Source organism: Acanthopagrus latus, chromosome 23, assembly GCF_904848185.1.
Source record: "Acanthopagrus latus isolate v.2019 chromosome 23, fAcaLat1.1, whole genome shotgun sequence".
Taxonomy (NCBI): Eukaryota; Metazoa; Chordata; class Actinopteri; order Spariformes; family Sparidae; genus Acanthopagrus; species Acanthopagrus latus.
The window spans coordinates 6,062,555-6,077,366 of NC_051061.1; the positions used below are offsets into that span (position 1 = coordinate 6,062,555).

A 14,812-nucleotide genomic window follows, 5' to 3' on the forward strand; every position below is an offset into this window, starting at 1 on the left:
ACTGTCAATAATGCCCAATGGTGTGGGAGTTCCCCCTTGAAACGTCAGTGAGTCATCAGCGGCCCATCTCGGATAGAAATCACCAACATCAGCCTGAATGACAAAGATATGAGACACCCCTTCACAAAAGGAAAAAAAAAAATCTATGGCCTGCCCACTGGAGTTGTTGAAAGTAGTGAGCTTTTGCATGTGTGTAAAGCAGACAGACTGAAAAGGGAGGGCGGGACGGGAGCGAGGAGGGCGTAAAAAGAGGCAGAGGCTGTGTGATCAAATGAGCGGGAGGCTTGCCTGGGGTGTGGACTTAAAAAGAGGGCAGGGTAAAAGTGGGCGGACGGGTAGTTAGTAGGCTTGTGTTTGTGCATTTAGACTCTGAGTCAGAAATTAGTGTCCTAGAGAGCAGAGGGACGACTTGAAGAGACACATCGCCGTCAAACAGTAAGTCAAAGACTCCTCTATCCTCTCTACAGCTGCTGCAGAAAGAACTGTCCTGTTTGAATCGTCTGATTTGCTCCAGTCTTTGTTTTGTTTTGTTTTGTAACTCACTATTTAGAAAAAGAAAATAAGGAGAAACTGAGTAAAGGCAGGTGTGTGTGTGTGTGTGTGTGTGTGTGTCTCCCCCTCCAACTTCACTATTGAATGATGATTCTTCATAGCTGGACAGGTGAGGCTGGGAGATGTGCTCAGTACCTGCAGCAGTTGTCGCCCTGAAGCGAGAGGATTACTTTCTTCCCCCCTCTCCAGATTTGAACATCGCCAAACTCAAACTCAGCCTCAGCCGTTTGTTTTCCATCGTGCGTAATGGAAAATATGCCACATCCAGAACAGATTTAAAAACTCCCAGCAGCAACAGATGACACGTCTTGTTTCCAGACAAAATTCTCGGAGATCAAAGTATTCCACCAGTGTGTATCGAATTTAAAAGCATCCAACTGCTGAGCATTTAAGTTGACTTGTTATTTCTTTTATTTGACTTTTTTTTTTTTTTCTTTTTCCACCCAGAAGTTGTTCATTATAGTTTGCTCGTCCGGCAACTCAAGAGCTCGGCTGTGTTTGAGCTCTCAGCCCTTGAGGCAAAAGAATTACACAAATATTCAGAAAGTCAACTTTTTGCTTCATTGTAGCTCTCTGAAGCAGATGGAAGGTGGGAAATATCAGTGGGGATGTGTGTGGAGGGATCACGTGTATCAGCGTGCCCCCGGTGCTCTGTGTATATGTGTGTGGTTACGTGCAAGAAGGAGAACTGAGTGTGTGTGTGTGTGTGTGTGTGTGTGGACCCAGCCCTTGACCACTCCTTCGCTGGAGAAAGAACCAGCACATTCCAAATGTGACTCTTCCTCTGTTCACACCCAATGCAGCTTAAATGGTGCATACAGATAAAGACAGCAGAAAGGAGCGACTGCAGCCTGTATCAGAGATTGGATCTGTTATCAGGGCAGATCCACCTGTATGAGGGGCTGCTGAAGTGGAACGGCTGCAGGTACAGTAAGGAGGCCAAAAGAGCAGCGGATAGAGTTTCGTAATTAGCCTTAAGTACGTTCTCAAAATCAGATCAGGTGAGTGGGGCGTGGACCAGCGACGAGAGGCGATAGCAGGTATTCTCTACAGTTATTTTAAGGAGTGGCAGGTTTGTTAGAAGCACACGACAAGTCTGAACTCATCTGCCTGCCGGAAACTTCCCTCCTTAACGCTCTCTCTGTACCAACAGTGTCTCTTTGCCCAGAGATCAACTGATTTTGTTTCCGTCCACGCAAACGTTCGCCCAACACCTCGATTCTTGATAGGAACACCATCTTGCCCGTCTATTTGCAGGCATTTCTCTGGGAGCGCGTTAGCTGTAACTCAAAGTAATTAGAAGTTGTGAAGCCACGCCCTGAGTGGGTGCCAGGTTTTGGCCTTGTGTGTGTGTGTGTGTGTGTGTGTATGCGTGCGTGCGTGTGTGTGTTTTGTGTCTGTCATTTAATGGCTGCCTTTGTGAAACCAGGCAGGAAGCGTGCAGCCTTTGTTTGAGGCCATATTTGATTCTTTCAGCCTATATTAGCTGCTAGTTATTGTGTGTGTGTGTGTGTGTCTTTTTTTATTAGGTCGAGTTAGCCCTCCAGTTATGTTCATGCTGCATAATGAAGAGTGGGAAGTGGAATAACAAGTTTCCTATTGTGCCTGTCTCTGTCTCTCTGTCTCTCCAGCACAGTCACCATGCTGATTCTCCTCGCTGCCATCTTTGCCCTTCACATCATTGGCATCATCCTTCTCCTGGTGGCCACCATTGACAATGTAAGTGATTGAATTTTGCTGCGTTCCAGTCACTTTGAATCATTTAATTCCCACATGCTTGTAGAGGATGGCACAATTGTCTCCACCTTAAAGACCCGTTACAAGCCCAAAAGGGATCACTTCCCCAGCGTCAACTCTAACTCCCTGGCTAGCTTGAGTGTTAAAATGCTGGTTCTGAAGAGTTATGTGCATCCCCTCGCATGCTGACGGACAGCAAAGAGTCAGGCCTGATGAGTGATTGGCCTTCATTCCTTCTCTGTCAGTGGTCCACCGTTCCTGTCAGGGCCACATGTTTGACATTTCTGGGTGTCACGGTGTCGTAACTCAGTGCCACTGAGTGCGTTTCTGTTGTTTATGCATCGCAACTGCAGGCGAGGCGTCAGGCAGACAGTGCACATGTAATACACACATGAAAATAGGTGAGATTCCTGCCTGGGTGTCACATACCGTACTGACAGAATGCCACAGGGACAAACGGATGTGCATTGCTCCTTTTGATTGTTGGCCCTTTGCCTGCGGCCTCACACAAACACGTCAGGACACAGGGTGAACACACACACAAAATATATTTACCCACAATCCCGCTCGGAATTGATTCATTAATTTTTCAGAGCTGACGCAGGAATGTTGTACATCTTCAAGCAACACAAATCGCACATATTCTTGAACAGTTTGTCCGTCTCTCCGTCTTTTCAGGCCTGGTGGATGACTAACAGCATCTCCACTGATGTGTGGGGTCGGTGGATACAGACAAACGGAGTGTGGAACCTCACTGATCTTCCCGAAGGCTCACACTACCCACAGGGTAAGACACACACGGACACACACACACACACACACACACACACACACTGCCCGTGCTGCAAAGAAGAAGAGTCGGGAGTATTCACTTCTCAATAAAACCAACCTGTTCCCTCACTGTTTAAACAGTTTCCTGCCACACAACCTACATCCTTTGTGCCGGTTGTGTTCACTATTTATTAAAGTCACTGAAAACCTGGCTTTGATTAACATGAACCCACTGGTTACAAGAGACGTTATTTAGTATTTAGTTGTAATTATGTTGAGGGAAAGCCCAACAGAACACACACACACACACACACACACACACACACACACACACACACACACAAAAATCCCTAAACAATGGTGTGGCATCTGCTTGAGTGGTGAGGAAAATGTGCTGATTTGGAAATTCGATGGGAACCAAACAGCTCACCTACTGACGACAGACTTTGATTCAAATGTTGCTCAATTCTGATTGGTGCACGGAAGACGTCACCTGTTTCAAAATGAGCCCCGCCCCCTCAACACGTGAGATAGACCAGCGGAAATCACGCCTGAGATGAGTGGAACTGCAGTAGAGAAAGAATAATACTTTGAGAGCTTCAGGTGGAATGATATGAAATAAGTGGTATCTCAAACAAGCATGTAGCTGTAACCTTAGTTTAAAATGTTTAGTCCCAAACGCTGAATGTAAGTCAGTTGGGGACACACAGCGGGTTAGCAGTTATCCAAATTATTATGTTTTTCACAGTGCAAATGAAAAGCACCTCAAAATGATGCTGTCATATAGACATACAAGACGTACCATTATGTAGCAAACTGAAAGTAGACTCCTTATGTATAGGGATGGTTATGGTTTTGGTGACACGGTAATTACAAGTTTGGCTCTTCAAAGCATACGAAACGTACAGAAGTTGCCGTTTGTCCTCTCGTGGCAGCATAATTATCGCGTTTTAAAATCCTCGAACATTGAATATGTTCGCACCAGATTCGAAACAAAGTGTCGCCGTAACAGTTGCTGTCTCCTGGGCGTGTCAGGGTGATGTCTGGCACATGCCTCTCCCTGCCCATCACACAAGTGTATCCTCATTGTGTTGCCCTCTCTCTGGCTCCCCCTGCAGACTACCTCCAGGCGGTGCAGGCCAGCTCCGTGCTCGCGTGCATCTTCTCCATCCTGGGCATCTTCGTGTTCTTGGCCCAGCTCTTCACCCTCACCAAAGGACAGAGGTTCACCATCTCCGGCATCTTTCAGCTCCTCGCATGTGAGTATTTTTATTTGTTTATTTATTTATTTTTGATTACTTTCTATCTCTCTGCATTTCCCTCAATCGTGTCCTCACCGACGTCTCCTTCCTTCCAGGCCTGTGCATCATGATCGCAGCCTCCATCTACACAGACCGCTTCCACATAGATGAGAAAGACGGTTGGTACGGTCACAGCTACATCCTGGCTTGGATCGCCTTCGGTTTCACGTTCATCTCCTCCATCACTTACTTTGTGCTACGTAAGAAGACTGCATGAGAGGGACACTAGAGCAAGCTCCGAGCCAGCCTCAAACCTTGTGGCTGGATCTACTCCTTCAGCTGAAATCTGGTTTTAGTCACAGATGTGTTATATTTGCCTGTTTTGGACATCAGATTTGAGCTGCTTGTGTATATTCAGCTACAGATATATCAGACTTGTTGATCCTCACAAATACATGGAGCGTTTGACTGAGTGTGCTGTCAGGGTTTCACAGACTGCGTGGTAAAAAGGCAGACTCAGTCAAGCACAGATGTATTTGAGTATGTTATCAAAGCTGGAGTTTTGGGCTGGATTTCTTGTGGGCATCTAAGGATTTTAGATTTAAAATGTGCCTTAATGCGTATGAGATGCTATAATAAATTAAGATCTATCATTGTTTCTGGTTTAAAACAAAAGCAGGTTGAAGAGAGTCAAATCTGTGCTTTTGTTTCTTTTATGTATTGACATATAGATACGGATTCGAGTGTTGGATAAAAAGGGGCGAGTTTATCATTTTAGTTTAGTTTTTTTTTTCTTTTGTAATTTTTATTGTATGTTCACCAGTTTACATTTATCTGCGCTGGTATTACTTCAAATAACGTGCCACTAATTAAACCGAGTCTAACTACAGCATGACAGCATTGATTTTCAGGTATTTTTGCACAGTTGTGCTTTTTTGAAGCCTTAAAAAACCCATGAGAAGCCACCTGTTGTAGATTTGTGTGTGATTTAATGATGCAAATGTGATATAAAGTTTAAAATCAATAATATAATGCATAATATAATTATTTCATAATTATTGTTGCAATTCTATCTAATTGTCAAACCAGTTTAAGCGTTTGTTATATCAGCCTGCCCGCAAACTCTTCCACTACATCACTATAGACAGTTTATATACAGCTTTTTATAAATATGTCAGAGTAGAGAGACAAAAACCAATTAACCTGTAATTATGCACATCTCAACTTATCAATTATAATGCAAATCCAGCCGTGTACCAGTTATATGCCACATCTTCAGCCTCTCTTGTATTCTCCTTCCTTGTCAAATCAGTGCGACAGAAAGGCAACTGCCTTGACCCTCAAAGCGTGAGACACAATGTGTAAATATGCTTCGTCTTCCATGATGCTTTATGTCTGATGCTGTTGTATTTTTGCTACTGTTATTTCTCATCATGGATGACAATCACAGTGATTTTTACAATAATAAAACAGGATTTTTTGACCAATTGTTGAGGTTGTCTTTTTGTGTCTCCTCCACTTGTCATAATTATGTTCTGTTGGCTTCTTTGTTGCAATCTTCCTTTGAGGCTTGTAGACAAATAGAGGTGGATTAGCAAATGTTTTTAAATTTTGTGCTTCGGCCAAAACATGATATCTACCTGTTACATTGTGAAATTGCAAATAATTCCTATAATAGTTCATAAAAAGCACAGACAAGGCTCTACTTCCTAAGGACACTTAAGGAAGCTACATTTCAGAGCCAAATTCTTGGCAACTTTTATGGAGGAGTGACTGAAAGCATCCTGACTGGAAACATCACAAACCGGTATGGTTTGTGCACGGCCCGGGACAGGAAGGCTCCGCAGTGGGTCATTAAAACCGCCCAGAACATTATACAATAACACAAATAACACAGAATATGAAGCACTTCAGTACTACATTCAGTTTGCAAACCGATAACTGTCATTTACAGGTGTCACTGAGTCACTGGACTGCTGACAATCCATGTCAATGTCAATTTAGAGTGCATGACGAAAGCATAACAAACATTAATACGTGCCCAGTCGGATGAATTCAAATAACGGATATGTTGCAATATGTATGTGTCATATTGAGGATACGACAATACGCGCCGGATCACGTTCACACACTGGTGGACTTTTTCATGTTTGAATAAACTCTATGAAAGAGCCCTTTTGGATGCCTCTAAAAGGCGATACGGTGCCCTCCAGCGTGCCCCTCCAGCAGACACATATGTGGTAAAAGTGCCTCTCTTCACTACAAACACTTCACGACTTTCTGTGGCGCTCAACAGCAAGCAACCGCTGCGTTCACATGTGTGCGAGCTGACTTTCATGTTGGGAAGTGGAGGGGACGGCGGGGTCGTGACAGCTGCTGGCTGCCGAGCCAGAGGCCGCAGTTCAAGTTGCCATTTAAGTGTCAAACCGCTGCATTTTTTTCGACATGATGTTGGGACATTTCCAGGCCATGTCTGTGGCTACAAAGACAGGTACTTTAAGATAAGGATTATATCTTCCTAATCCTAGACGGGTGTTTTTTGTGCCTTAAACTAACCAGACCATATGTACAGTGCTGTCACAACATACAAAATACTACTGGAATTTTAATTGCCAACATTTATTCTGGTGATGATGGGTTGTGGTAGGCACAGGTCCTCAAGTCATCAAGAGACTCCAGTCTAGATATGCGCAGCTGTTCAGAGTGGGCTGTAGTCCTCCTCTGCATCGTAATGGTTCTCCTGGTGTCCTGGCAGGGTCATGTGGACGGGCGACGGAATCGGAGAAGGAAGGGAGAGGCGGTGGAACGGTGACGCGGGCGCAGCGTGGGGTGGGGGAGGAGGGAAAGAGTCGGAGTGTGAGAGGGAGGGAGGCAGGGAGTTGGAGTGCGTGAGCCTCGGCATGGAGGCCGACAACGCTGCAGACGGGGGCTCGTAGTAGGGGGACAGGTGGGAGATCCGCGGGGGGGACGGGGGACAGGCCAGGGGGGTGGCCGGGTTGTAATAAGGTGGCAGGAGCCCCACGAAGTTAAAGCTGCAGGCGTTGAGGCCGGAGGTGCGCCTGGGTCCCACCATCAGGACCTTCTTGGTGTAGTTGTTGAGGGTGGAGACGCCGGCTGACATGCAGATAGTGAAGGCGAGCCAGGCAACACTGATGGAGACACAGAGGGAACAGGAAGGGTTGGTAACATCTGTGTAGAAGGTGTGTACTCCTGTGTAACCTGGTCCACTGCGCAGCGGGTCCGTTCACACTTTGGCCCGAGAAAAAATGCAACAAGCCGGAACAGTGGAAAAGTGCGATTTACTTCTGTTTTTCTTAAGTTTTTCAGCCAAAACAAACAACTCAAACAAGTATCTAAGCACAACGCAATAACATCCAGGACACACACAAATACACACACACATTATTCAAAGAACAACAGTAAGACTCTTCAGAACAGCAGCTCTGTTGGCCAGTAATTGTATATGTGGGTGCCAAGTTTTCAAGAAATCCTCTTTTTCACATTAAATGGATCATTAATTTTGTGAAGTGGGATAGCTGGAAAACTTTCATTTATCCGGTGAGATATTGTAGGAAGACAGATTTCCAATTATCTGTATTACATTTTCTCACAGGTTAGTGCAAAATCAATATTTTCTATTTTTTGAACTTTTCCCAAGAATTTGCTTTGCTTGTGCCAAGCGGACACGGGCGAAGTGTTTTATTCTATTTTTCAACCGAATGGATAAAAGTATGAAGTCGGCCTTCTGCTTTTCACAGCACCGACACAACTTCTCTGTGGATCATATACTCTGTGTATTGCTGTAAGAGAGAGTTCATGCCATAAATTTTTTCTTACTTTCTCTGACATTGTAAGATTGGGCCTTTTTCAACATGATTGTTAAGCTCTCAGAAAATATTCCATGGATCTTAATGAAAAAACCCACTATATGTAGGTGGCTGATATCTATGAGTGAGTACAATTTGACGCCAATCCTAGCTTTGGTGTGCTTAAATTATGGTCAAAATTAAGTGGAAACGTGCTATCAAGTTTTAAATTGGATTAGATTTAATTGAATTGGGACTTGGCAGAGGTATGCACTACACTGAGGGGCACTGTAGTTAGGTTTGTAGCTGTTTAAAGGTGTAATTTGTAAGAAAATGGAATTTGAAAGTAGCTCCAAACCTCTAGGGGGCAGCATGACTGCTTTACGCTGCTCATTGAACTGGAGTTGCTTTGTGAGGGTTTTTTTTTATTTATCAATTAGACTTAGTAGCAAACTCACTGCTTTTACATCTCACACCTGAAACTAAATTGGACAGCAGGCTGGGGCTAGCTGCTTAGCAATGCTAACTTCATAAGACATCTCGCGACACAATACTTAGACATCTTTGACACGACGTCAACATTGTTGTTTCTTAACACTCAGTTGAAATTTTAGTTCATATATCTTGAATGTTTTAAACACATCTCACACATTGACCCGTTAGTCACGTATGAGACCATGTTGTTGTGACACTGGAGCAGAAAGAGGCTGAGCTGCCAGACTCTCAGATGGCTTCAGTGCCGTGCTGCACGCAGGATTCCTTATTCATGACAATTCTACAGAGGCTGTGGCTGTAAAACCTCGAGCATGATGCTCCAAAGAATGTGTCAAAGACAGCATGTGGGGCATGGCCAAACAGGAGAGCATCCCAAACATAAGGAAAGCCTGAGGGACTACACGTCCCAGCTGACTTGGAGTCTGAACCTTACAGAATTTGGTGTGGAAAAGTTTGCCTGGGCTGCTCTGAGCATCTGGACCCGACCCACACCAGAAACATGACTCCAAATCACAATGGATTTAAGTTATTCCGGCAAAGACTCAACAGGAAGTAAATGTTTTGCAAGAAATGCACAACCAGAAAACCCTCAGCACACTGCGGGCCCAGTCTGAAAGGGGGCAGCCAAGTTGAGTGAGGATCAAAGCGGGCTTGGATTGCAGCCCCATGTGTGTCTGATTTTAGTGCACAGTATTAACAAACTCACTAAAAGGCCCAGGAGTAGCCGTAGCTGTGAGGTTTGAAGTCCTCTGGTCCCATTGTGACGGTGGTCTGGAACACCTGCATGAACATCATGTGGCCCACCATCCCGAGCAGACCTGCGAAGACAAATGAAGCCAACATACCAAACTGGTCGAGCAATTTACAGGGAAGACGAAAGCTGCCGAAGCCTGATTCAGACATCTACCTCCCAGGACTGTGAAGACGGCAGCAAAAGAGTTGAGCAGCTGTCCCCAGCGCTGCGTGGAGGGACAACAGGTCCTGATGCACAACTGCACAGACAGCAGCGTGCAGCTGATCAACAGCAGCCCGATGTACATGAGCTCCAATGTAAGTGACAGCCACATCATCGCTGTGGACAAGACAGACAAGACAGACGGTGGTTTGGATTTTGAAGGAATCAGCCAACCAAGAGCAAAATGCCAACAAAAATGCAGGAAAAAAGCGATGAATCCATTTACCTTTTTCAGAACCTGGAGTCAAAGTGTAAAACCCTCGGCACTTCTCCTCTACAAATCAAAAGACAAACGTAAATGGAGTGAGACATTTGATACTAACAGGAAATGTAGCTGTTTTCACAGAGAAGCTTTCAAAAAACAATTCAACTGGTGATATGTAAAAAAAAAGTAAATAAATTCAATTGTCTATTTACAAGAAAAAATATTAAAAACTGCACATTTAATGAACACTGCAATTACTGTGTGAATAAGCAGACTGAGGTAACAGTCTGCGTAAAGTGTTTACACAGCCTTAAGTAACCTGATAGGAGATTAGAAGATTTGTTATGTGTAAATCTGACCGGATGGGGCCCTGGGGCACGTAGCGTCACAGAATGAGTCTATTTTTTAGGGCATCTCTTACTTTTAATTTTATTGTTTTGTTTGTTTTTTTTTATTATTATTATTTCCACATGAAAGCGTTTGTGTCTCTTCCCCAAGACTGTGTGTTTCTCCTCCACTGCTGGCAATGCCACTTTTAAAAAATAAATAAGACCAACTCGTTTTTGCAGTCGACTAAGCTTCTTTGTGGCTTGTTTACCAGCGTGTTTACATGACAGCTGCAATAATCAGAGTACCGTACTTGGCTCTAAATTACAGTGGCCGGTAAGCTCGACACACTGCGACTTAAGAAAACAGATGCATGAAGACGAAGCAGAGGGAAATTAAGAAAGCATTTGCAAGGACAGACATAAAGTGAGAAGACACAACCAGTGTCTATTTGATTTTTTCATGTGTTTATCTATTCAGATGTTTTCAGTGTATTTGGTTGTTATCATTTGTCAGTGTTTTTCCTGCAAATATCCTGCTTTTTTGTTGTTTTTTCTTTGTTTTCTAATTGCCTTTTCATTTGCTTAAATCGCAGTGCATTGAGTTCTCAAGGCCACCATACTGAATATGTTATTAACATTTATTCAAATGCTTGGCAGGATTTTTTTTAAAAAATCATAAATCCATTATGCAACTACCTATTACTCAGATATACATAAAGCTGCAAAACATCAGTCAAGAAAAATACCATGATAGTCGCAACAAATTATCATGGTTGACCCCATTTCACCTCCAAGCAGTTACACAATGAACTGTTAGACAGCGGTGGAAGAAATGCTCTGATCTGGTACGTCAAAGTGGCAATGCCAGTGTAAAAATACACTGTTACAAGTACAAGTCATTCCTTTGAATATTTGCTCAAGTAAAGGTATAAAGTATTAGTATTAAAATATCCCTGCCTGGGATTGGCACCAGCAAAACCCCTGTGACTTCATAATAAATGATCATAAAGTGTATATTTCACAGTTAAAAAACTACTGAATTCTTTATGAACTGATTATTTAGCAATGGTAAATGTTTATATCAGTTTTTTTTTTTTTTAAACATCAGTTTTTACAGATAACAGCCAAATAAATATTAACTAAAGTTTAATTAACTATAAATTAAGCATGTGTTAATGATGGTAATTCTAGTGTACCACTGTATAAAGTGTTAAGTCATTATCCAACATATTATATTTTAATTGTATGTTTAAAAATAGTTTAACAATATTTGGATCCCTTCATAACAAGATGCCTTCATTAACACATTAAAAAGGAAATGTACACCAAGTTTGGGAGGATTGATGTTCGCTGTCAACGATGCCAACCATTAAATACCAAATCATTAATCAGTCTACACCTTAGCTTAAATTCAGTACCAGTCAATCTGAAACCTTAAAGGCAGACTGTGTAGGATTTGAAGGTTGCGGGTGGTAATCAAAACATTCAAAGTTAGCCCCTCCCCCCCAGCTCAACGACATCAGGACCACAAACCAGCGCCAATCACAGCTCGCATGCTCTGCAGATACAGACACTTTGAGTGAGTCTCCGGTGAGGATTGGGGGGGATTATTTATGTATCGGTCTATACATTGTTTTTTTTTTTGTTTTTTTTGAGACAACCTAGTTATTTTGGCGTTAAAAATCAGCTGCAAATGAGACGCTGACAAACCGGGCCGATGTTTGTGATTCCTATTAACCTTTCTCTCTCTGGGTTTCTAATCCATAATTGAGTCATGCTGTTGAAGTCTAAATCTCCGTGAGCAGAACACACACTGATGATAATCCTCTTTGGGCTCGGCACAAACACACACTCACTCAGACACACGCGTGTGCACACGTACAAATTAACACACCCACGGCCTCGATAGGTATTATCACCTTGGATTCCCTGTCCTCCTCTGACCTATTTCATCGTCGTCACACTAGTGCCACAGTTCTGTTTGTTTCGCTTCCTCATCTCACCTTGGGAATACCCTCTACCACACACACACGCGACCTGATGGGCACGTATGACCAGGCATGTGCAAATGAAATCCCTTTGAATGATACCGACTGTGTACGGTTAACGCTGCCACATGTGTCACGGAGGCCTGTCGGTGCTTCTGCATGGATCTCTTTGTCTAAATCCTGTGTCCTCCCATTTATTCATTTCCTCTGCTTGCTTAATCCTTTTCAGGGTCACCAGTGACACATCTGGGTTGTTTTTCTTGTTGCCTTTTGAGAAACAACTGAACAGCCCTATGGAAATCCCTAAAAAGGATCTCATTATTTTAAATCTGTTTTCACATTTCTACCCGCTTCCCTCCTCTCTCACCCCCCATGTCCGCGTAGATGTTCTCCTCGCAGATGATGAACAGGCCGGTGTGGAAGGCGGGGAAGACGAAGCGGTCGTCCCCCGTCTCCCAGAAGAACTGGATGTTGGAGGTGTTGGACACGCCGGGAACGGGGATGCAGTTGCTGTGCTTGGTGGGCGTGCAGAGGGGCTTGGGCACCTTCTGTTTCCCCACACACCAGTAGGAGGACATGAGGGCAATGCCGCCCAGGAAGAGGGACGCCACCGTCTGGATGAAGGAGAGGCGAGGGGAGCGCATCTGCTGCACCAACGCCATCATGCTGGGACCAAAGCGAGGGGGGTGCTCGGGGCTGGCAGAGGAATGGCAGGGATGGAGACAAGACGTGTGCACAATGACAGGCGGTGAAGTATTCACATTCTCAACAGCAGCGTTCAGGAGAAAACATTTCCTACTTCACTCAGCACACAAAAGGTCACATGTCAGCACTGTATGTTAAATGCCTGATGGGGGGAATGAGTAGCTTAAGTTTTTCATTGTTAATCCACTACACCTCCACTCCGGCGTGCCACTAAAAATATCACCAGCGTGTTATTAGTTTCCAAGGAGAAGCAGGTCTGCCCAATTGCCTGAGATGATTAGTGAGGCGTTTGAAAGAGGAAGGTGCGGGGGAGCCAACCGTTTTACATGACTAATCACATTTAAAGAATAAAAAAGGCTCCGACAGAAAATCAGCACACCACCGGTAATTGGTGGGCTGACAGACGGTCGAAATCTGAGGAATATAGAGGGAAAACTGCCGTCACCATGGAACCTCTCCAGGAGACAGGCGCTCAACACACCAGTACCTCTGAGCACTTGCCGTCAAGTGAATTAAATTTGAACCAAGGAAAAGAAAAAGAAAAAAAAAGAAAGAAACACTCACCTCCTTCAGCCTCTCTTACTTTGTCTGCAGTTCCTTCATTGAGTTAAGCGTGGAAAGCTGAAAGAGAAAACGCCCGGCCACTGCTCCTCCAGCCGCCCGCGCTCCCGCTCGCTCCTCATCTGATAGTGAGAGTGACGGGAGGATTTTGGCCGTCACAGTGACCTCTGCGAGCAGTGTGACTGTCAGTCTTTATGATCCGACCCCAAAGCAACCCCACACAACTGTAAGCATATCACACAGAGAAACACGCACACACACACACAAACACAAACACACACTCCCCTTCTTTAATCCATCCGTATAAATCCAAACTCTGTTCCATCTGTTTTCATTTTGTGTCCTAGACTCATTTTGATCTATTTCTTTCACCTCCCTATGTTACTCCCCCCTCTCTTCCAACGCTTTCCAGCCTGTGAAGGCACACGGCGCTCAGCGTTTTTCTGGTGAAATCAACATGACCTTGAAACGGTGGATAGAAAAGTCAGAAGCACACTATTTCATGGACAATGCCGCCTTAATTCCAGATCTGACTCAGATAGGCGGTCACTTTTAAAAAACGACATGATATCCTACTCTGGATTATTTCAACACTGTAGAACAGTATATTGTAACTATGTGTAGTCAATACAATTGAAGAATCCAATTTTAAAATCAGTTTATGTCAAGTTTGGAGTCTATCAGGAGCTGAACCTTTCAGCCATTTACCCATTACTGTTATGTAACTATTTCAAGTATTTCTGTATTAGTTTAAGTAGCCTCTTTTACAATTCCTCCTGTAATTTTAGCTAAATATTTCAGCCATGTATCCACTACCTTAAGCTATCTATTTCAAACATTAGCCATTCGCTTTAGCTAATTATTTCACCACCACAACCATAAGGTTACAGTGAGCTATAATCAGCCAACAGTCAATCTTTACCATTTATACATTTAGCTATTTGACTATTTATCCGTAACATTTAGTTATTAGGTGTTAATTTATTACTTTTACGTAAACCAATTCACAATTTCACCCTTTAGCTATCCATTTCAACCACTAGCCTCTAGTTTTGGCTAACGATTCTACTAATCATCCATCACTTTTAGCCACATCCCACTTTTATACTTTTAGCTATTTTGACTACTTCTCCATAACTTTTAGCTAACTATTTCAACTGTCTGTGCAATTTCTTTATTAATTTAAGCATTTGATCATTCATTCACTACTTGTGGCTAACAATTTCAGCCATTTAGCCATTCACCAATTAACAAATGTATTTACTACTTTTACCTACCACGTTCAATTGTTTTTCCTTTACTTTTAGTGAACAGTTTTAACCATTCAGCTATTATATTTTATATATCTATATATAATATAATACAATATACAATATAATAATATAATACAATATAATATATATATATATATTTTAGTCATCCATTTCAACCATTTAGCCATTATTTTTTAGCAAACTATGTAACTTC

General features: G+C 43.2%; 2 protein-coding genes across 3 annotated transcripts; one reads left to right on the forward strand and one right to left on the reverse strand.

Annotated features, from left to right (window-relative positions):
• The first annotated feature begins 288 nt into the window (after positions 1–288).
• On the forward strand, positions 289–5,789 carry LOC119014575 (epithelial membrane protein 2-like). 2 transcript variants are annotated; one of them, XM_037089878.1, is made up of 5 exons: positions 289–435; positions 2,184–2,271; positions 2,968–3,076; positions 4,179–4,319; positions 4,418–5,788. In XM_037089878.1, exons 2-5 carry the CDS (start codon positions 2,194–2,196, stop codon positions 4,576–4,578), a joined length of 489 nt encoding a protein of 162 aa, XP_036945773.1. In that variant the 5' UTR covers positions 289–435; positions 2,184–2,193; the 3' UTR covers positions 4,579–5,788. The 2 variants fall into 2 exon arrangements, with proteins under 2 accessions (XP_036945773.1, XP_036945772.1); XM_037089877.1 differs by lacking the exon at positions 289–435 and adding an exon at positions 1,326–1,477 and having other exon boundaries at positions 4,418–5,789.
• Positions 5,085–14,377, reverse strand: LOC119014573 (germ cell-specific gene 1-like protein). Its single transcript, XM_037089876.1, has 6 exons — positions 13,349–14,377; positions 12,447–12,775; positions 9,784–9,831; positions 9,510–9,674; positions 9,309–9,420; positions 5,085–7,450 (listed from the first exon to the last, which is right to left on the reverse strand). The coding sequence occupies exons 2-6, from the start codon at positions 12,742–12,744 to the stop codon at positions 7,000–7,002; spliced, it is 1,074 nt and encodes a 357-aa protein (XP_036945771.1). The 5' UTR covers positions 12,745–12,775; positions 13,349–14,377; the 3' UTR covers positions 5,085–6,999.
• Positions 14,378–14,812: the final 435 nt, after the last annotated feature.